Source organism: Scyliorhinus torazame, chromosome 27, assembly GCF_047496885.1.
Source record: "Scyliorhinus torazame isolate Kashiwa2021f chromosome 27, sScyTor2.1, whole genome shotgun sequence".
In the NCBI taxonomy this organism is placed as follows: Eukaryota; Metazoa; Chordata; class Chondrichthyes; order Carcharhiniformes; family Scyliorhinidae; genus Scyliorhinus; species Scyliorhinus torazame.
Genome location: NC_092733.1, coordinates 4,776,830 through 4,800,452, shown reverse-complemented (window position 1 = coordinate 4,800,452; position 23,623 = coordinate 4,776,830). Strand labels below are relative to the sequence as shown.

Here is a 23,623-nt window from a genome sequence, read left to right as displayed (position 1 = left end):
ATGGGCCAAGAGCTGGCAAATGGGATTAGGTAGACAGGTCAGGTGTTTTTCATGGGTTGGTGCAGACTCGATGGGCCGAATGGCCTCCTTCTGCACTGTATGTACTATGTATTATTCTGTGATTCAGTGATTCTGTAATGCTAGTGTCCAGGTGCTGCCCAAGTTCAGAAGAAGCTGCAAGCAGAAAGATGAAAGCAGTGAGTGTTTTAGGTGTGGAGAGCCACACTATTCGAATCTGTGCAAGTTTCTTTCTCACTGATTTAGCGAAGGAAAGCAGGGGTCCAAAAGGCAAGACGAAGGCTGAGCAAGAACATTTAAATTCCAGCAAACCTGAAGCAGCTACACACCACATAGAAAGGTCGGAGCAGGCAGAGGAGCAGTGTCACAACAAGTTTAATGTTAATCAGCTGTGAACAAAGTCTATTTCTACTACAGTGGTGGTGGATGGGAAGCAAATCAAGGTGGAGGTGGACACAGGAACCTCTGCACCCATAATTAGTGAAGAGACCTACAATCAATGTGGGACTCTAACCGAGCATCAGTCCTTACTCTGGCATAAATCAAACTTAGGACGCACACCGGAGAGTCCACACCTTTGTTCGGGGAGTTGGAAATCCATTTCATAGAATTCACAGTGCAGAAGGAGGCCATTCGGCCCATTGAGGCTGCACCGGCTCTTGGAAAGAACACCCCACCCAAGCCCACACCTCCACCCTATCCCCATAACCCAGTAACCCCACCCAACACGAAGGGCAATTTTGGACACTAAGGGCAATTTATCATGGCCAATCCACCTAACCTGCACACCTTTGGACTGTGGGAGGAAACCGGAGCACCCGGAGGAAACCCACGCAGACACGGGGAGGATGTGCAGACTCCGCACAGACAGTGACCCAGCGGGGAATCGAACCTGGGACCCTGGCGCTGTGAAGCAATTGTGCTAACCACTATGCTACCGTGCTGCCCGTACAACAGTCAAGAAGCAAGGGCACGCCTCCTTGTGGTCAAAGGGAAGGGGCTGGGTTTGCTCGGGCGTGACTGGTTCAGCAAAATCCCATAGATCTGGGAAGACATCAAGCAGACGAGGGTGACCGAGGACGTTACGACGTACCCGGCCATGTTCAAGGAGGAACTGGGTACATTGTGCGGCACTGCTGTGAAATTGTGCCATGATCCTCACTTTTCAATCTCAGGACAGTGCCCTATGCCATGAGAAGGAAAGTGGAGGAGGAGTTGGAACAGCTGAAAAGGCTTGGAATCATTGAGCCCATTCAGTGTCCTCGATGGGCAGCTCCAATCATTCCTGTCCTTAAACATGATGGTACAATGCTCATATGTGGTCACTACAAGCTCACCATTAAGCAGGTTAATGCTTATCCATTGTGGTGAACCACTGTATTAGGGGATGTAAGGTAGGACCTGCACTACAGGTTCGCCGGTAGCCCCTGCCGGCTGGCTCCGCCCAATAAGAACTGTATAAATATGCATGACCTCCAGTGCCCTGCCATTTCACCGGCTGCAGCAGGAGGCCACACATCTGACTGTAATAAAGCCACAGTTGTACCCAATCTGCGTCTTTGTACAATTGATTGCGCATCATCCATTACCTCGGGTGGAAGATTTTTTTAAACTCGTGCAGGAGGCAAAACTGTTTCCAGACTAGACACGAGCCAGGCCTATCAACAACTCTTCTACAGGAAGATTCAAAGCAGCACGTGACCATCAACACACATAAAGGATTGTTCAAGATACAATCATTTTGATTTTGGCATATCCTCCAGTCCAATGATCTTTCAGAAGGCGATGGACAACCTGTTCCAAGGCATTCTTCAGGTGTCAGTCTACTCGGATTACATCATAGTTACAGGAAAGTCCTTTGTTCGGGGTGTTGGGAACCCATATTGTGTACAACAGCCAAGAAGCAAGGGCAAAGGGAAGGGGCCGAGTTTTCTGGGTTTTAAAAAGCTGTTCTGAGGAGGGACTGTGTCTGAAGCGGAGCAAGTGCATTTTCCAGGCACAAAGCGTAGAGTGTCTAGGCCACAAAATCACTGTACAAGGCTTATCCTCTGTGGAAGGGAAATTTTGAGCGATTAAGGAAGCCCTGGAGCCCAGGAATGTGACAGCGCACAGGTCAGTTTCAGGCTTTGCGAAATGTTATGGAAAATTCATGCCTGACATGTCAACAATGTTGGCTCCACTGCACCTCCTTCTGTAGAAATAAACTAAATGAAAGTGGGAGCTGGCTTTCAAAGGTGTTAAAGTGCTGTTGCACGGATAATCTGTTAGTCCATTTTACTCCTGACAGGGTGTGATGCGGTATCAGTGCCTCTAGCCAGTTCCCTCCCCAGTCGGTGAACCTGGAGGCGATCAGAGCGTTCCGTGCGCGTCGGCCATGGCACAGCCATCGTGCGGCCTCCTTTGCCTGCCTGGGCTCAATGTCCTGCCCATCTTCGCCCTCCTCCTGATCCTCCTCATCGGACAAGGCCTGAGGTTCATCATGATCTAACAAAAGAGATTTTCACAGATACCGAGGCTGTATTTGTTTACGTTAAGACTCCGAGTGAGAAGATGTTTCAGAGTCAGCACCCATTACAGATAACATGGCAGAAGGTAATGGTGCTGCGGGCGTTCACCAGGGTGTGGTTCCCGTGTTTCCAGGTTTGCCAGTTGACTCTGCTGGAGGAGTGGGACAGGAATGTTCAGGTACAGATTCACAACCTACCTCTTCACCTACGATTCTAGATCATCAATGGTATCGCACAGGTCACAACAAAACCACAAAGCTCGTGACAGATTTTTGAATAGTGAAGCCATTACTTTATATTTCTGTCCTGATGGGGGATTTAAATTTAAGAGGGGGAGGAGATGTGTTATAGTGCGTTGTTTTCTTTCTCTTATGTAATGGTTTTACTGATTGTGGGTTCTGAGCATGTGTGAGCTTTGGGCAGGCTTATTTGGTCGGTAAGAGGGTGACATTTAACCATGAACTGTTTTACTAGAACTCCTGTTTTTATAGTTATTATTTATTGTCCCTCCTGTTCTGCTGACTTACTGTTATTGCTAAACTTTCATATTTAATTATATAAAGAAGTTCCTTGCTTTAAACAATGCATTAGACTCCTTTGTGGTCTCAAATAACCACACTTCTTTATTGTGAGGCAGCTTGCCCTGCAAAGAGATGGTGATCGAGTAAACGGGAAGCGTGCCGGGTCAGACCTTCAGGATACCTGGCATGTGTGTTTGGTGAGTTGGTGATTTGATGGGGAGAGGAACATAGAACATAGAACATAGAACAATACAGCGCAGTACAGGCCCTTCGGCCCACGATGTTGCACCGAAACAAAAGCCATCTAACCTACACTATGCCATTATCATCCATATGTTTATCCAATAAACTTTTAAATGCCCTCAATGTTGGCGAGTTCACTACTGTAGCAGGTAGGGCATTCCACGGCCTCACTACTCTTTGCGTAAAGAACCTACCCCTGACCTCTGTCCTATATCTATTACCCCTCAGTTTAAGGCTATGTCCCCTCGTGCCAGCCATATCCATCCGCGGGAGAAGGCTCTCACTGTCCACCCTATCTAACCCCCTGATCATTTTGTATGCCTCTATTAAGTCTCCTCTTAACCTTCTTCTCTCCAACGAAAACAACCTCAAGTCCATCAGCCTTTCCTCATAAGATTTTCCCTCCATACCAGGCAACATCCTGGTAAATCTCCTCTGCACCCGCTCCAAAGCCTCCACGTCCTTCCTATAATGCGGTGACCAGAACTGTACGCAATACTCCAAATGCGGCCGTACCAGAGTTCTGTACAGCTGCAACATGACCTCCCGACACCGGAACTCAATCCCTCTACCAATAAAGGCCAACACTCCATAGGCCTTCTTCACAACCCTATCAACCTGGGTGGCAACTTTCAGGGATCTATGTACATGGACACCTAGATCCCTCTGCTCATCCACACTTTCAAGAACTTTACCATTAGCCAAATATTCCGCATTCCTGTTATTCCTTCCAAAGTGAATCACCTCACACTTCTCTACATTAAACTCCATTTGCCACCTCTCAGCCCAGCTCTGCAGCTTATCTATATCCCTCTGTAACCTGCTACATCCTTCCACACTATCGACAACACCACCGACTTTAGTATCGTCTGCAAATTTACTCACCCACCCTTCTGCGCCTTCCTCTAGGTCATTGATAAAAATGACAAACAGCAACGGCCCCAGAACAGATCCTTGTGACTGTACTCCATTCTGAACATTTCCCATCAACCACCACCCTCTGTCTTCTTTCAGCTAGCCAATTTCTGATCCACATCTCTAAATCACCCTCAATCCCCAGCCTCCGTATTTTTTGCAATAGCCTACCGTGGGGAACCTTATCAAACGCTTTGCTGAAATCCATATACACCACATCAACTGCTCTACCCTCGTCTACCTGTTCAGTCACCTTCTCAAAGAACTCAATAAGGTTTGTGAGGCATGACCTACCCTTCACAAAGCCATGCTGACTATCCCTGATCATATTATTCCTATCTAGATGATTATAAATCTTGTCTCTTATAATCCCCTCCAAGACTTTACCCACTACAGACGTGAGGCTCACCGGTCTATAGTTGCCGGGGTTGTCTCTGCTCCCCTTTTTGAACAAAGGGACCACATTTGCTGTCCTCCAGTCCTCTGGCACTATTCCTGTAGCCAATGATGACATAAAAATCAAAGCCAAAGGTCCAGCAATCTCTTCCCTGGCCTCCCAGAGAATCCTAGGATAAATCCCATCAGGTCCCGGGGACTTATCTATTTTCAGCCTGTCCAGAATTGCCAACACCTCTTCCCTACGTACCTCAATGCCATCTATTCTATTAGCCTGGGGCTCAGCATTCTCCTCCACAACATTATCTTTTTCCTGAGTGAATACTGACGAAAAATATTCATTTAGTATCTCGCCTATCTCTTCAGACTCCACACACAATTTCCCATCCCTGTCCTTGACTGGTCCTACTCTTTCCCTAGTCATTCGCTTATTCCTGACATACCTATAGAAAGCTTTTGGGTTTTCCTTGATCCTTCCTGCCAAATACTTCTCATGTCCCCTCCTTGCTCGTCTTATCTCTCTCTTTAGATCCTTCCTCGCTACCTTATAACTATCCATCGCCCCAACCGAAACTTCACACTTCATCTTCACATAGGCCTCCTTCTTCCTCTTAACAAGAGATTCCACTTCCTTGGTAAACCACGGTTCCCTCGCTCGACGCCTTCCTCCCTGTCTGACCGGTACATACTTATCAAGAACACGCAGTAGCTGATACTTGAACAAGCCCCACTTATCCAGTGTGCCCAACACTTGCAGCCTACTTCTCCACCTTATCCCCCCCAAGTCACGTCTAATGGCATCATAATTGCCCTTCCCCCAGCTATAACTCTTGCCCTGCGGTGTATACTTATCCCTTTCCATCATTAACGTAAACGTCACCGAATTGTGGTCACTGTCCCCAAAGTGCTCTCCTACCTCCAAATCCAACACCTGGCCTGGTTCATTACCCAAAACCAAATCCAACGTGGCCTCGCCTCTTGTTGGCCTGTCAACATATTGTTTCAGGAAACCCTCCTGCACACACTGAACAAAAAATGACCCATCTATTGTACTCGAACTACATCTTTTCCAGTCAATATTTGGAAAGTTAAAGTCTCCCATAATAACTACCCTGTTACTTTCGCTCATATCCAGAATCATCTTCGCCATCCTTTCCTCTACATCCCTAGAACTATTAGGAGGCCTATAAAAAACTCCCAACAGGGTGACCTCTCCTTTCCTGTTTCTAACTTCAGCCCATACTACCTCGGAAGAAGAGTCCCCATCTAGCATCCTCTCCGCCACCGGAATACTGCTCTTGACTAGCAGCGCCACACCTCCCCCTCTTTTGCCTCCTTCTCTGAGCTTACTAAAACACCTAAACCCCGGAACCTGCAACATCCATTCCTGTCCCTGCTCTATCCATGTCTCCGAAATGGCCACAACATCGAAGTCCCAGGTACCAACCCACGCTGCCAGTTCCCCTACCTTGTTTCGTATACTCCTGGCATTGAAGTAGACACACTTCAAACCACCTACCTGAACGCTGGCCCCCTCCTGCGACGTCAAATCTGTGCTCCTGACCTCTATACTCTCATTCTCCCTTACCCTAAAACTACAATCCAGGTTCCCATGCCCCTGCTGCATTAGTTTAAACCCCCCCAAAGAGCACTAACAAATCTCCCCCCCAGGATATTTGTGCCCCTCAGGTTCAGATGTAGACCATCCTGTCTGTAGAGGTCCCACCTTCCCCAGAAAGAGCCCCAGTTATCCAAAAATCTGAATCCCTCCCGCCTGCACCATCCCTGTAGCCACGTGTTTAAATGCTCTCTCTCCCTATTCCTCATCTCACTATCACGTGGCACGGGCAACAACCCAGAGATAACAACTCTGTTTGTTCTAGTTCTGAGCTTCCATCCGAGCTCAAGGGAGCCACAGGGGAGATGAGGGATTGTGCCTACTCCTGCTCCTTCTTTGTACTTTCATCATACAACATTGTTAAGACAGAGGCTGCATAGACTCTTGGTAAGCAAGGGCATCGAATGTTACTGGGGGTAGATGGGAATGTGGAACTCGAAACGCAAACAGAAAAACTCTGATCTTGTTGAATGATGGAGCAGGCTTGAGGGACAGAATGGCAGACTTCTGTTTCGATTTCATCTGTTCATATGACCTGGGTGTATCTGTGCATATTTCATTGAAAGTGGCAGGTTGAGCGCGGAGTTAATAAAGTAGACCTAAAGAATTTGTTTTTATTCATAGGGGTACAGACTACAAGAGCAAGGAGGTTATGTTGAACTTGTACAAGACAAGTTTGAATATTGAGCCCAGTTCTGGGCGCCGCACTTTAAGAAAGATGTGAAGATATTGGCGAGAGTGCAGAAAAGATTCACAAGAAGGTTCCGGGGGAAAGGAAGTTCTTTTCTGAAGATTGATTGCAGAATTGGAACTGTTTTCCTTGGAGAAGAGAAGGCTGAGAGATCTGATAGAGGTATTTTTAGTAAGAAAATGGGGAGTAAGAATGAAGAATTTTGGTTTATTTACAGTTACGTTGTATAAAACTCCTGGTCGATCCCTACAGGATCTCTCCACGGTCGGTGCCTTACTGACTGACCTTTTATACACAAAGCTGAATGGAGTTCTCCCGCCCCTCAATAGGAGAGTGTAAAATATCCACCAGATTAACTATCAGGCAAAGATGGAACTGGAGTCACTCTGAATAAAATATCAACAGCAATTGACTTTGTTTATTTTAGCCTACCTGTTATACAGAAAGTTAGCAGGGAAATGGGAATATATCCGACCGGTGAATTCGGTGTAAAATCCATAACTCGGGAGTTTGGAGAGAGTGGTTCCTCACCCTTCCCCAGGATCCAGTGTGAAAGTGAAACAACTTTTCCGTTAGAGATGATTATCAAGGAATGCACCTTTCCGGGACATTAATGTGGAGACTCAATGTGGGGAAATTCCAATCGTACTTTCCACTCATTTAAACACACATGATACATACATGATAAGGGTTTCGAAGGGTTTTTTCCGATTTCACGAAAGAGGAGATAGTGATTTAAGCAATAACAGGAAAAACGTAAAAAAAACATTTTGCCGGAAGGAATTTAAAACGTACATTGAGGCTGTGGGGGTCAGACAGGAATATGCTGTGTCCCAACTTTATAAGATCCTGGTAGTTGGGATTCAGACTCCTGCCTCTTCGGGACTTCAGGATCTGAGAGAGGCTTTTAAACCATTCATCCTGCTAAGGAGTTGGAACACATAAATGGGGAGACTTGTGGAAGTTCACACACACACAAAACACAAGAAATAGAAGCAGGGATCGCCCACCAGGCCCTTCAACCCGATCTTAGCTGATCTATTCCGGCCTAAACTCCGTTTCTGCACCATTACCCCGGAGCCGCGAGCTATGGAATATTTATCCACCATCACTTTAAATATTTCTAATGATCCAGCTTCCGCTACCCTCCTGGACACAGAATTCCAGAGATTCCCCACTCTCCGGGACAGAGAATTCCATAGAATCCCCACCCTCCGGGAAAGAGAATTCCAGAGATTCCCCACCCTCCGGGACAGAGATTTCCATAGAATCCCCATCCTCCGGGACAGAGAATTCCAGAGATCCCCACCCTCTGGGACAGAGAATTCCAGAATTCACTTCCCTCCGGGGCAGAGAATTCCAGAGTTTCCCCACCCTCTGGAACAGAGAATTTCAGAGATTCCCCACCCTCCGGGACGGAGAATTCCAGAGATCCCCACCCTCTGGGACAGAGAATTCCAGAGATTCACCCCCCTCAGGGACAGAGAATTTCAGAGATTCACCTCCCTCCGGACAGAGAATTCCAGAGATTTCCCATCCTCCAGGACGGAGAATTCCAGAGATTCCCCACGCTCCAAATAGAGAATTCCAGAGATTCACCATCCTCCTGGACAGAGAATTCCAGAGATTCCCGAACCTCCGGGGCAGAGATTTCCAGTGATTCCCCGTGATTCCCCACCCTCCGGGACAGAGAATTCCAGAGATTCCCCACCCTCTGGGACAGCGAATTCCAGAGATTTCCCATCCTCCGGGACAGAGAATTCCAGAGTTTCCCCACCCTCCGGGGCAGAGAATTCCAGAGATTCCCAACCCTCAGGGACAGAGAATTTCAGAGATTCACCTCCCTCTGGGCAGAGAATTCCAGAGATTTCCCATCCTCCGGGACGGAGAATTCCAGAGATTCCCCACCCTCCAAATAGAGAATTCCAGAGATTCACCATCCTCCTGGACAGAGAATTCCAGAGATTCCCGAACCTCCGGGGCAGAGATTTCCAGTGATTCCCCGTGATTCCCCACCCTCCGGGACAGAGAATTCCAGAGATTCCCCACCCTCTGGGACAGAGAATTCCAGAGATTTCCCATCCTCCGGGACAGAGAATTCCAGAGTTTCCCCACCCTCCGGGGCAGAGATTTCCAGAGATTCCCCACCCTCCAGGAGAGAGAATTCCCAAGGTTCCCTACCCTCCGGGACAGAGAATTCCAGAGATTCCCCTCCCTCCGGGACAGAGAGTTTCTGTGATTCCCCACCCTCCGGGGCAGAGAATTTCAGAGATTCCCCACCCTCCGGGCCAGAGAATTCCAGAGATTCCTCTTCCTCTGGGAGAGAGAATTCCAGAGATTCCCCACCCTCTTGGGGCCGAGAATTCCAGAGATTCCCCATCCTCCTGGATAGAGAATTCCAGAGATTACCCTCCCTCCGGGACAGAGAATTCCAGAGATTCCCCATCCTCCGGGGCGGAGAATTCCAGAGATTCCCCACCCTCTGGGACAGAGAATTCCAGCGATTCCCCACCCTCCGGGACAGAGAATTCCAGAGATTACCCACCCTCTGTGGCAGAGATTCCCCACACTCCGGGGCAGAGATTTCCAGAGATTCCCCACCCTCCGGGGCAGAGATTTCCAGAGATTCCCCACCCTCCGGGGCAGAGATTTCCAGAGATTCCCCACCTTCCGGGATAGAGAAATCCAGAGATTCACCACCCTCCGGGACAGAGAATTCTGGTCGTGCCTTACTGACACACGGTCGGTGCCTTACTGACTGACCTTTTATACACAAAGCTGAATGGAGTTCTCCTGCCCCTCAGCGGGGAAGCACGTACCCCGCGAGAAAGATAATCATTGCCACACTGTAAGTCCCGTGTGGGATATGACAGTATTCAAAATCATGAGGTGTCTGGATAGAGTAATTAGGGAGAAACTGTTTCTACTCATGAAAGGATGAAGAACAAGAGGGCGAAGGAAGTAACTGCTCTGCCTGAGAGTGAGATGGCAGAAGGATCAATGGAGGCAGTCAAAAGGGAGTTAGACTGTGATCTGAAAAGGAAGAATGTGCAGGGTTATGGGAAGAAGGCAGGGGAGTGGCATTAGGTGCCTTGCTCATTCCGTAAGAAATCGGATCAGGAGGAGGCCATTCAGCCCATCGATTCTGCTCTGCCATTTAATAATATCATGGCATATCTAACACTTCCCAAGTCCACTTTGCTGCCTTCTCTCCGTAACCCTCCATTCCCCCCACTGATTTAAAAACCTGTCTATCTCAGCCTTGAAAATGTTCAAGGTCTTGGCCTCCACCGCTTCCTGGAGTAAGAATTCCAGCAGTTCACCACTCCGAGAGGAAATTCTTCCCCAAATCTGTCTCAAATGATAACTCCCTTAGTCTGCGACTATGTCCTCTGGCCCTACACTCTCCCATGAGTGGAAATATCCTCCCAACATTTACCCTGTCTGAACCCCTAAGAATCTTATGTTTCAATCAGATCACCTCTCGCTCTTCTGAACTCTAAGGAGCACAGACCAAACCCGTTTAATCTTTCTTCATGTGGCAGTCTCTCCATACCTGGGATCGTCCGAGTAAACCTGTACTGTCTCCAATGATAATATATCTAATAAATAGGGGACCAAAACGGTGTTCACTTTTCTAAATGTGGTCTCACTGGTACCCTGTACAGTTGCAGCTGTACTCCAGCCGATTTGAAATAAAAGCCAGCATTCCATTAGCCTCCCCGATTACCTTCTGCACCTGTACTTTCTGGGTTTCATCAACAAGGATTCCCAAGTTCCTTTGTGCTGAATGCCCTCCTTCTGCACTGATGGATTCCATGATTCTATGTCAACATCCTCAAAATTGGGAGGACCATAAATCAACATCTGCCCTGCAGTGTAGACCTGAGGCTAGGGAAATGATGATGTCTGTATACTTTGAAGAATGATGTATCTCAGTTTGGAAACCATAATACCATAAGACATAGGAACAGAATTAGGCCACTCGGCCCATCGAGTCTGCTCCGCCATTCAATCACGGCTGATATTTTCTCATTCCCATTCTCCTGCCTTCTCCCCATAACCCCCGATCCCCTTATTAATCAAGAACCTATCTATCTCTGTCTTAGAGACACTCAGTGATTTGGCCTCCACAGCCTTCTGCGGCAAAGAGTTCCACAGATTCACCACCCTCTGGATGAAGAAATTCCTCCCCATCTCTGTTTTAAAGGATTGTCTCTTTAGTCTGAGATGGTGCCTCTGCTTCTAGTTTTTCCTACAAGTGGAAACATCCTCTCCACGTCCACTCTATCCAGGCCTCGCAGTATCCTGTAAGTTTCAATAAGATCCTCCCTCATCCTTCTAAACTCCAGCGAGTACAGACCCAGATTCCTCAACCGTTCCTCATACGACAAGTTCTTCATTCCCGGATCATTCTTGTGAACCTCCTCTGGATCCTTTCCAAGGCCAGCACATCCTTCCTTAGATACTGGGCCCAAAACTGCTCACAATACTCCAAATGTGGTCTGACCAGAGCCTCACATAGCCTCCGATGTACATCCCTGGTCTTCTAGCCCTCTCGACATGAATGCTAACATTGCATTTGCCTTCCTAACTACCGACTGAACCTGCACATTAACCTTAAGAGAATCGCGAACAAGGACTCCCAAGTCCCTTTGTGCTTCTGATTTCCTAAGCATCTTGGAAACAACAGATACTTGCATTGATATTGGATAAAAGCAATACTGCGGATCCTGGAATGTGAAACCAAAAGATAAAATGTTGGAAAATCTCAGCAGCTCTGGCAGCATCCGAACTGTGAGGGTTACCCGGACTGGAAACGTTAGCTCTTTTCTCTCCCGACAAGATGCTGCTGAGATTTTCCAACATTTTCTCTTTTGGCTTGCATTTATATTATTTACTTGCCTGCCATGAAAAATGTTACAAAGTGACAGGGGTGCTGTGGAAGACGCAGCAGAATTGGACACTGAATAATGATCCCATTGCACAGAAGGGATGGGAACCAAATGTCCGGCCGGATGTCAGTGAGCTGCTCAGAGTTGGGGATGGGTGTGGGAACTCCACTCAGGGGATCTGCCCCGAGTTTCCCCACTGCAATGGACCCAGCACCGACATTGCTGCCTTCAAATCTATCGCTTGTCTTTAACTAGAAACTTACAGAGAAATGCCCTCTGCTCTGCGTGTTTTACACACAACAGGAAGTGTCAAAGTCACAAAGTGAGGCTTTTAGACGGCGTTGAGCCCCGCCCCCGGTCTCCTTTGTAGAACTTTATCGCTGAATGTTTTTAGAAAGAAGCCAGACATCCCCAAAGTCATATTTGCTACAATAGGAGACTGTAAAATATCCACCAGATTAACTATCAGGCAAAGATGGAACTGGAGTCACTCTGAATAAAATATCAACAGCAATTGACTTTGTTTATTTTAGCCTACCTGTTGTACAGAAAGTTAGCAGGGAAATGGGAATATATCCGACCGGTGAATTCGGTGTAAAATCCATAACTCGGGAGTTTGGAGAGAGTGGTTCCTCACCCTTCCCCAGGATCCAGTGTGAAAGTGAAACAACTTTTCCGTTAGAGATGATTATCAAGGAATGCACCTTTCCGGGACATTAATGTGGAGACTCAATGTGGGGAAATTCCAATCGTACTTTCCACTCATTTAAACACACATGATACATACATGATAAGGGTTTCGAAGGGTTTTTTCCGATTTCACGAAAGAGGAGATAGTGATTTAAGCAATAACAGGAAAAACGTAAAAAAAACATTTTGCCGGAAGGAATTTAAAACGTACATTGAGGCTGTGGGGGTCAGACAGGAATATGCTGTGTCCCAACTTTATAAGATCCTGGTAGTTGGGAATCAGGGGCGAAATTCTCCGTTATCGGCGGAAACTCCGCCGATCGGCGCAAAAAACGGCGCAAATCCCACTTGCGTCACGTCATAAAAATGGGCCGATAGTCTGCGGCCCGAAATGGGCTAGCAGCGACGTAACGGGATCCGCGCTTGCGCAGTGGTTCACGCCGTGCAGCGTCATACGCGCTGCATGGCGTGACGGCTCATAAGGCCGCGCAGCTCCCCCCCACCCGACCGGAACAGCCGACCGCAACACCCGACTTGATGGCTGGCCGTCGCTCAGCCCCGAGGTTCGAGTCACGCGATGTGGAGGCGCTCCTGGATGCGGTGGAGCAGAGGAGGGACGCCCTGTATCCCGGGCACGGCCGCAGAGTTGCCCCACGCCACAGCCGGCGTCTGTGGAGGGAGGTGGCAGAGGCCGTCACCGCTGTGGCCCTGACACCACGGACAGGCACCCAGTGCCACAAGAAGGTGAATGACCTCGTCAGAGCAGGCAGGGTGAGCGTCCCCCATATCCCCATATCCCCTCTCCCCCAAATCCCCCCCTCCCCCATATCCCCCCCTCCCCCATATCCCCCCCTCCCCCATATCCCCCATATCCCCCCTCCCCCATATCCCCCCCTCCCCCATATCCCCCCTCCCACATATCCCCCCTCCCCCATATCCCCCCTCCCCCATATCCCCCCCTCCCCCATATCCCCCATATCCCCCCTCCCCCATATCCCCCATATCCCCCCTCCCCCATATCCCCCCCTCCCCCATATCCCCCATATACCCCCTCCCCATATCCCCCATATCCCCTCTCCCCCAAATCCCCCCCTCCCCCATATCCCCCCTCCCCCATATCCCCCCCTCCCCCATATCACCCATATCCCCCATATCCCCCCTCCCCCATATCCCCCCTCCCCCATATCCCCCATATCCCCCCTCCCCCATATCCCCCATATCCCCCCTCCCCCATACCCCCCCCCATATCCCCCATATCCCCCCTCCCCCATATCCCCCATATTCCCCCCTTCCCCCATATCCCCCATATCCCACCTCCCCCATATCCCCCCTCCCCCATATCCCCCCCTCCCACATATCCCCCCTCCCCATATCCCCCATATCCCCCATATCCCCCCTCCCCATATCCCCCCTCCCCCATATCCCCCATATCCCCCCTCCCCCATATCCCCCCTCCCCCATATCCCCCATATCCCCCCTCCCCCATATTCCCCATATCCCCCCTCCCCATATCCCCCCTCCCACATATCCCCCATATTCCCCCCTCCCCCATATCCCCCATATCCCCCCTCCCCATATCCCCCATATCCCCCCTCCCCCATATCCCCCATATCCCCCCTCCCCCATATCCCCCCTCCCCCATATCCCCAAGTGAATCCAGCCCTAACCTTAACCTCTGCAATGCACGCGCAACCGATGGCGTGCATTCATATACCTGCCTAACACTGTTGCCTTTTACCCCTGCCACCACCCCCCCCCCCAGGAGAAGCGCGCACACAACAATAGGGAGCATGTGAGGACTGGAGGAGGGCCCGCTGATGAGAGGCCACTGACCGTACACGAGGAAAGGGCCCTGGAACTGGCTGGCGGACCTGACGACCGGGAGGTTGCTGATGCAGAGGTCGGGGCCCCACGAGCAAGTGAGCCACCAACAGCCCGTCCCCATATCCCCCCTCCCCTATATCCCCCTCTCCCGTATCACCTGATCACTGCCTGATGTCTAACCATGCATGCTTCATTGTGTATCGCAGGACCAAACGTCCAGGCACCCATCCCCGCAGATGCAGACCGCCCGCAGGATGCCCCTCGGAGACCACGGGAGACGGAGAGACCCGCACCCTCCAGCATGCGACACCCGCAGGATGCCCCTCGGAGACCACGGGAGACGGAGAGACCCGAACCCTCCAGCATGCGACGCCCGCAGGATGCCCCTCGGAGACCACGGGAGACGGAGAGACCTGGAGCAACAGGGAGACGACACCCCCGTCACGTGCGGGAGCGACCACCCAGCGATGAGGGGGGCAGCCACAGGCCCCCGTCACATCCGAGCCAGGACACCACTACCCAGGACACCACTATCCAGGACACCCCTACCCGGGACACCACTACCCAGGACACCCCTACCCGGGACAGCACTACCCGGGACAGCACTACCCAGGACACCCCTACCCGGGAAGACGAAATACCGGACAGTGACTCAGAGTGGATGGGTGGAGACGAACCCCCACCCCAAAGTGCCATGGACTCAGAGTGGGACGAAGAGCACGACACAACGCCACTGCTGTCACCAACACCCTCCACCATCGCAGAAACACTCACCACGGTTGGGCACTTTAGTGATGAGGCGTCTGGTACACTCACTGGTGCGCACAACACAGCCGTCCCGGTACAGCAGGTGGAGGTAGGAGCAGCAGAGGGACCGGGCGGTCGGAGGGCAGCCCAGGCCAAGCGAACATCTGCCGCCCAGATGGATCCCGGGTTCCTGCAGTTACCACACCCACACATAGATCCGATGCAACCACCGACACGGAGACGAGCGAAGAGGGTGACGGGTGGCTTGCGGCGGCTGCGGTCGCAGGTGGAGGAGTCCACCCGCGTCCAGGAGCTGGGAGTGGTCCCGGTCATGCGTGCCACCCAGGCTGACACCGCACGGGTGGCGTCCGCGGTGGAGGCAATGGGTGCGACGGTGTCAGACATGGGGAACGGTTTGCGAGGCCTGGGGCCTTCCGTGCAGGCGGCGTCTGTGGCCCAGGAAATGGCTGCCCTCTCACAGGAGGCCATGAGCCAGTGCCAGCGCCAGATGGCAGAGGCGCTCAACGCCATAGCCCAGTCTCAGCAGGCCATGGCCCAGTCTCAGCAGGCCATAGCCCAGTCTCTGCAGGCCATGGCCCAGTCTCTGCAGGCCATGGTCCAGTCTCAGCAGGCCATCGCTGAGGGCATCGGCGCCAGTGGCCATGTGCGAGCTGGCGTCGCACTGTCGCAGACAGGGTTCGACAACCCCCTGGGCTCCATGGCTGCAAACCTGCAGACCCCTGTCGATACCAGCACGGGCCTCCAGGACTGGCAGCGCCAGATGTCGGGGGCGCGTCGGATGGCCAGTCCATTCGCATCCCCCACCCATGTAGAGGCCTGGGGGCCATCGGGCACCCCGAGGGAGGAGGAGGTGGTGTGGTCCGTCCCGGCTCCCTCTGTAGGGGAGGTCCCGGTACACCGCGACACCTCGGACTCCCCCCCCTTCCGTCCCAGGTGCATCGGGTGGGCAACGGGCAGGACAGGCTGGCAGCTCGCCATCCCAGTTGCCCGGGCCGCAGCCTGGCCCATCTAGGCCAGGACGCCCCAGGAAACGGCCGCCAAAGGGATCCAGTGTCAGAGGGCAGGAATCACAGGAGTCCACCTCCAGTTCTGCTGTACCGTCTGGGGAACCACGTAGACGTAGTCAAAGGGCCCGTAAGGCCAAACAATTAGACACTGAGTAAGTTGGCACGGGTGCAGGGCACAGATGAGTTTTAGGCGCTAGGGCACGTGCATGAACTCCTTTGGTTATTAAAGTCAATGTTACACCTACCGAAGCTGCCTTTGTGCTCTGTCCAAAGTGTGCGGGGGTGTCATGTACGTTGAGCGCAAGTGTGTGTGTGAGGGGTGGTCTTACCTCAGCCCCAGGTGAGTCTGCCCCCTTCCCCCTGGGCCGCCATCAACATCCCCCGGGCAGAGGACGGGACCGTGCGCTGCAGTGTCACAGCCGCATGCAGGGATGGTCCGGGTGGATGGTGGTACTGTGGCCATGGGTCAGACATAGTCCAACGATGTAGAGCCAGGAGCTCATCGGAGGCGGGCTGTCATCATTCTCCATGGCCTGCGATAGACACGCGTCCACCCGCAACTGGGTGAGCCCGGCCCGTTGTGCCGCCGGTGGATCGGCAATTGGGAGTGGGGGGGTGGTGTGCATGCGGGTGGGGTGTGTGGGGTTGGGGAGGGGGGTGATGGTGCTGGGTGGATGGATGGGTGGGGGGTGTGGGTGGTCGGCTGTTGTCATGGTGTGCGGTCTGTGGCCATACTACCCGATTCCCACGCCCATCTAGTCAGTGAAGCGGGCGTCTATCAGTCTGTCCCGTGCCCGCTGGGCCAGCCGGTAACGGTGGACAGCCACCCGTCTGTGTCTACCCCGTCTGCCCTGACCATTGCCCCCATCCCCCTCATCTGGGGAGGACTGGGCCTCTTCCTGCTGCTCCTCCACTCCGCCCTCCTCTGCCTGCGGCACATCGCCCCTCTGCTGGGCTATGTTGTGCAGGACGCAGCACACCACAATGATGCGGCCGACCCTATCTGACCGATACTGGAGGGCGCCCCCAGAGAGGTCCAGGCACCTGAAACGCATCTTCAGCACGCCAAAGCACCTCTCGATCACTCCCCTTGTCGCTACATGGGCATCATTGTAGCGGTTCTCCGCCTCATTGCGTGGCCTCCGTATAGGCGTCATCAGCCACGATCGCAATGGGTAGCCCCTGTCGCCCAGCAACCAGCCCCTCAGCCGGGGATGGCGTCCCTCGTACATGCCGGGGATGGATGACCGCGACAACACGAATGAGTCGTGTACACTGCCTGGGTAACGGGCGCAGACGTGCAGGATCATCATGCGGTGGTCGCAGACCACCTGTACGTTCATCGAATAGGTCCCCTTCCTATTAGTGAACACGGCCCTGTTATCTGCAGGTGGCCGCACGGCGACGTGCATCCCATCGATCGCGCCCTGGACCATGGGGAACCCGGCAATGGCAGAGAAGCCCACGGCCCGGGCATCTTGGCTGGCCCGGTCCACGGGGAAGCGGATGTAGCGGTGCGCCATGGCATAAAGGGCATCTGTCACTGCCCGGATGCACCGATGCACCGATGTCTGCGATATGCCGGACAGGTCCCCACTCGGTGCCTGGAATGACCCCGTTGCATAAAAGTTCAGGGCCACCGTAACCTTGACGGACACGGGGAGAGGGTGTCCCCCGCCAGTGCCACGCGGTGACAGGTGTGCCAGCAGGTGGCAGATGTGTGCCACGGTTTCCCGGCTCATCCGGAGTCTCCTCCTGCATTCCCGGTCCGTGAGGTCCTGGTATGACTGCCGGGGCCGGTACACACGGGGCGCCCTCGGGTGCCTCCGTTGCCGTGGGGCCGCGACGTCCTCCTCCCCCTCCTCGTCCTGTCGGTCAGGTGTCCCTCCAGCCTGGGCGGCTGCCGCCTGCCCCTCTGCGGCAGCCTGCGCCGCCTCTCTGGCACGCTCCTCCTCCTCCTCCTCCTCCTCCTCCTCCTCATCCAGGGCAACATAGACATGAGCGGCTGCCACCACGGCGGCCAACATCGCTGGATGATCTGAAAACATGACGACCTGGTGGGGGGGAGGGGAACGACGACATGTCATCATTGCCCATATCCCCTCCTCCCCCCAGCCAGGTGGCATGGACCGCATGGGTCCAACTGTTGAAGGCTGGCACCTGGCCAGGTGGACCAACTCATTTGCCCTCCCATCACCCACTCCGGCACGGACCCCCTCCCCAACCTCCACCCCGGCACGGACCCCCTCCCCAACCTCCACCCCGGCACGGACCCCCCCCCAACCTCCACCCCGGCACGGACCCCCTCCCCAACCCCCAACCTCCACCCCGGCACGGACCCCCTCCCCAACCCCCAACCTCCACCCCAGCACGGACCCCCCCCCAACCTCCACCCCGGCACGGAACCCCTCCCCAACCCCCAACCTCCACCCCAGCACGGACCCCCCCCCCCCCAACCTCCACCCCGGCACGGACCCCCTCCACAACCCCCAACCTCCACCCCGGCACGGACCCCCTCCCCAACCCCCAACCTCCACCCTAGCACGGACCCCCTCCACAACCCCCAACCTCCACCCCGGCACGGACCCCCTCCCCAACCTCCACCCCGGCACGGAACCCCTCCCCAACCCCCAACCTCCACCCCAGCACGGACCCCCCCCCCCAACCTCCACCCCGGCACGGACCCCCTCCACAACCCCCAACCTCCACCCCGGCACGGACCCCCCCCCAACCTCCACCCCGGCACGGACCCCCTCCCCAACCCCCAACCTCCACCCCGGCACGGACCCCCTCCCGGCACTCCCCCGGAGCCCAGCCTACTCTAACCACCCCCCCCCCTCCCCCCCCCGCCGCACACACACACAAGCCGAGACACACCTCTCCTCAGGCAATCAGTCTGCGGCCACGCCATTTCCTGCCCAGAGCCAACCCCCCAGGCCGTCACTCACCTCCTCGCTGGTCGGCGTGAGCCTGGAGCACCGGGTCACGCCGATGAAAAGGAGGTTTGATTGACGTCGACGTGAACGGTCATCACGTCGACGGGACTTCGGCCCATCCGGAAGGGAGAATATCGGCAGGCCGAAAATCGGCTGCCTTGCGCAGACCCGTGACATTCTCCGCGGCAGCGGCGCCATTAACGCCCCGCCGACTTTTCTCCCTTCGGAGACTTCGGCGGGGGCGGGGGCGGGATTCACGGCGGCCAACGGCCATTCTCCGACCCGGCGGGGGGTCGGAGAATGACGCCCCAGACTCCTGCCTCTTCGGGACTTCAGGATCTGAGAGAGGCTTTTAAACCATTCATCCTGCTAAGGAGTTGGAACACATAAATGGGGAGGCTTGTGGAAGTTCACACACACACAAAACACAAGAAATAGAAGCAGGGATCGCCCACCAGGCCCTTCAACCCTGTCCCGCCATTCAACCCGATCTTAGCTGATCTATTCCGGCCTAAACTCCGTTTCTGCACCATTACCCCGGAGCCGCGAGCTATGGAATATTTATCCACCATCACTTTAAATATTTCTAATGATCCAGCTTCCGCTACACTCCTGGACACAGAATTCCAGAGATTCCCCACTCTCCGGGACAGAGAGTTCCAGAGATTCCCCACCCTCCGGACAGAGAATTCCAGAGATTCACCTCCCTCCGGGACAGAGAATTCCAGAGATTCACCACCCTCCGGGACAGAGAATTCCATAGAATCCCCACCCTCCGGGAAAGAGAATTCCAGGGATTCCCCACCCTCCGGGACAGAGATTTCCATAGAATCCCCACCCTCCGGGAAAGAGAATTCCAGAGATTCCCCACCCTCCGGGACAGAGATTTCCATAGAATCCCCACCCTCCGGGACAGAGAATTCCAGAGATCCCCACCCTCTGGGACAGAGAATTCCAGAGATTCACTTCCCTCCGGGGCAGAGAATTCCAGAGTTTCCCCACCCTCTGGAACAGAGAATTTCAGAGATTCCCCACCCTCCGGGACGGAGAATTCCAGAGATCCCCACCCTCTGGGACAGAGAATTCCAGAGATTCACCCCCCTCAGGGACAGAGAATTCCAGAGTTTCCCCACCCTCCGGGACAGAGAATTCCAGAGATTCACCACCCTCCGGGAAAGAGAATTCCAGAGATTCACCACCCTCCGGGACAGAGATTTCCATAGAATCCCCACCCTCCGGGAAAGAGAATTCCAGAGATTCCCCACTCTCCGGGACAGAGAGTTCCAGAGATTCCCCACCCTCCGGACAGAGAATTCCAGAGATTCACCTCCCTCCGGGACAGAGAATTCCAGAGATTCACCACCCTCCGGGACAGAGAATTCCAGAGATTCCCCACTCTCCGGGACAGAGAGTTCCAGAGATTCCCCACCCTCCGGACAGAGAATTCCAGGGATTCACCTCCCTCCGGGACAGAGAGTCCCAGAGATTCACCACCCTCCGGGACAGAGAATTCCAGAGATTCACCACCCTCCGGGACAGAGAATTCCAGAGATTCCCCACCCTCCGGACAGAGAATTCCAGAGATTCACCTCCCTCCGGGACAGAGAGTCCCAGAGATTCACCACCCTCCGGGACAGAGAATTCCAGAGATTCACCACCCTCCGGGACAGAGAATTCCAGAGATTCACCTCCCTCCGGGACAGAGAGTTCCAGAGATTCACCACCCTCCGGGACAGAGAGTTCCAGAGAATCCCCACTCTCTGGGACAGAGAATTCCAGAGATTCACCTCCCTCCGGGACAGAGAGTTCCAGAGATTCCCCACTCTCCGGGACAGAGAATTCCAGAGATTCCCCACTCTCCGGGACAGAGAATTCCAGAGATTCCCCACTCTCCGGGAAAGAGAATTCCAGAGATTCACCTCCCTCCGGGACAGAGAATTCCAGAGATTCCCCACTCTCCGGGACAGAGAATTCCAGAGATTCCCCACCCTCCGGGACAGAGATTTCCATAGAATCCCCACCCTCCGGGACAGAGAATTCCAGAGATCCCCACCCTCTGGGACAGAGAATTCCAGAGATTCACTTCCCTCCGGGGCAGAGAATTCCAGAGTTTCCCCACCCTCTGGAACAGGGAATTTCAGAGATTCCCCACCCTCCGGGACGGAGAATTCCAGAGATCCCCACCCTCTGGGACAGAGAATTCCAGAGATTCACCCCCCTCAGGGACAGAGAATTCCAGAGTTTCCCCACCCTCCGGGACAGAGAATTCCAGAGATTCACCACCCTCCGGGAAAGAGAATTCCAGAGATTCCCCACCCTCCGGGACAGAGATTTCCATAGAATCCCCACCCTCCGGGAAGAGAATTCCAGAGATTCCCCACTCTCCGGGACAGAGAGCTCCAGAGATTCCCCACCCTCCGGACAGAGAATTCCAGAGATTCACCTCCCTCCGGGACAGAGAATTCCAGAGATTCACCACCCTCCGGGACAGAGAATTCCAGAGATTCCCCACTCTCCGGGACAGAGAGTTCCAGAGATTCCCCACCCTCCGGACAGAGAATTCCAGGGATTCACCTCCCTCCGGGACAGAGAGTCCCAGAGATTCACCACCCTCCGGGACAGAGAATTCCAGAGATTCACCACCCTCCGGGACAGAGAATTCCAGAGATTCCCCACCCTCCGGACAGAGAATTCCAGAGATTCACCTCCCTCCGGGACAGAGAGTCCCAGAGATTCACCACCCTCCGGGACAGAGAATTCCAGAGATTCACCACCCTCCGGGACAGAGAATTCCAGAGATTCACCTCCCTCCGGGACAGAGAGTTCCAGAGATTCACCACCCTCCGGGACAGAGAGTTCCAGAGAATCCCCACTCTCTGGGACAGAGAATTCCAGAGATTCACCTCCCTCCGGGACAGAGAGTTCCAGAGATTCCCCACTCTCCGGGACAGAGAATTCCAGAGATTCCCCACTCTCCGGGACAGAGAATTCCAGAGATTCCCCACTCTCCGGGAAAGAGAATTCCAGAGATTCACCTCCCTCCGGGACAGAGAATTCCAGAGATTCACCTCCCTCCGGGACAGAGAGTTCCAGAGATTCACCTCCCTCCGGGACAGAGAGTTCCAGAGATTCCCCACTCTCCGGGACGGAGAATTCCAGAGATTCCCCACTCTCCGGGACAGAGAATTCCAGAGATTCCCCACTCTCCGGGACAGAGAATTCCAGAGATTCACCTCCCTCCGGGACAGAGAATTCCAGAGATTCCCCACTCTCCGGGACAGAGAATTCCAGAGATTCCCCACTCTCCGGGACAGAGAATTCCAGAGATTCACCTCCCTCCGGGACAGAGAGTTCCAGAGATTCACCACCCTCCGGGACAGAGAATTCCAGAGATTCACCACCCCATCCGGGGCAGAGAATTCCAGAGATTCACCACCCTCCGGGACAGAGAATTCCAGAGATTCCCCACTCTCCGGGACAGAGAGTTCCAGAGATTCCCCACCCTCCGGACAGAGAATTCCAGGGATTCACCTCCCTCCGGGACAGAGAGTCCCAGAGATTCACCACCCTCCGGGACAGAGAATTCCAGAGATTCACCACCCTCCGGGACAGAGAATTCCAGAGATTCCCCACCCTCCGGACAGAGAATTCCAGAGATTCACCTCCCTCCGGGACAGAGAGTCCCAGAGATTCACCACCCTCCGGGACAGAGAATTCCAGAGATTCACCACCCTCCGGGACAGAGAATTCCAGAGATTCACCTCCCTCCGGGACAGAGAGTTCCAGAGATTCACCACCCTCCGGGACAGAGAGTTCCAGAGAATCCCCACTCTCTGGGACAGAGAATTCCAGAGATTCACCTCCCTCCGGGACAGAGAGTTCCAGAGATTCCCCACTCTCCGGGACAGAGAATTCCAGAGATTCCCCACTCTCCGGGACAGAGAATTCCAGAGATTCCCCACTCTCCGGGAAAGAGAATTCCAGAGATTCACCTCCCTCCGGGACAGAGAATTCCAGAGATTCCCCACTCTCCGGGACAGAGAATTCCAGAGATTCCCCACCCTCCGGGACAGAGATTTCCATAGAATCCCCACCCTCCGGGACAGAGAATTCCAGAGATCCCCACCCTCTGGGACAGAGAATTCCAGAGATTCACTTCCCTCCGGGGCAGAGAATTCCAGAGTTTCCCCACCCTCTGGAACAGGGAATTTCAGAGATTCCCCACCCTCCGGGACGGAGAATTCCAGAGATCCCCACCCTCTGGGACAGAGAATTCCAGAGATTCACCCCCCTCAGGGACAGAGAATTCCAGAGTTTCCCCACCCTCCGGGACAGAGAATTCCAGAGATTCACCACCCTCCGGGAAAGAGAATTCCAGAGATTCCCCACCCTCCGGGACAGAGATTTCCATAGAATCCCCACCCTCCGGGAAGAGAATTCCAGAGATTCCCCACTCTCCGGGACAGAGAGCTCCAGAGATTCCCCACCCTCCGGACAGAGAATTCCAGAGATTCACCTCCCTCCGGGACAGAGAATTCCAGAGATTCACCACCCTCCGGGACAGAGAATTCCAGAGATTCCCCACTCTCCGGGA

The 23,623-nt window shown here is 53.8% G+C and overlaps 1 protein-coding gene across 3 annotated transcripts in view; it reads right to left on the bottom strand.

The window, feature by feature from the left end:
- LOC140403140 (intercellular adhesion molecule 1-like) overlaps nucleotides 1-23,623 on the bottom strand; it is a 185,187-nt gene that overhangs the window by 73,460 nt on the left and 88,104 nt on the right. Inside the window, exon 1 of one of the 3 annotated variants that reach the window (XM_072490806.1) lies at nucleotides 12,343-12,481. The exons of 1 other annotated variant lie outside the window; for it this stretch is intronic. In XM_072490806.1, coding sequence (XP_072346907.1) covers nucleotides 12,343-12,409 — 67 coding nt within the window. In that variant the 5' untranslated portion in view covers nucleotides 12,410-12,481. Of the gene's footprint in view, nucleotides 1-7,341; nucleotides 7,567-12,342; nucleotides 12,482-23,623 lie in introns of those variants that run through there. One more of the 3 variants, XM_072490805.1, reaches the window with a different exon arrangement.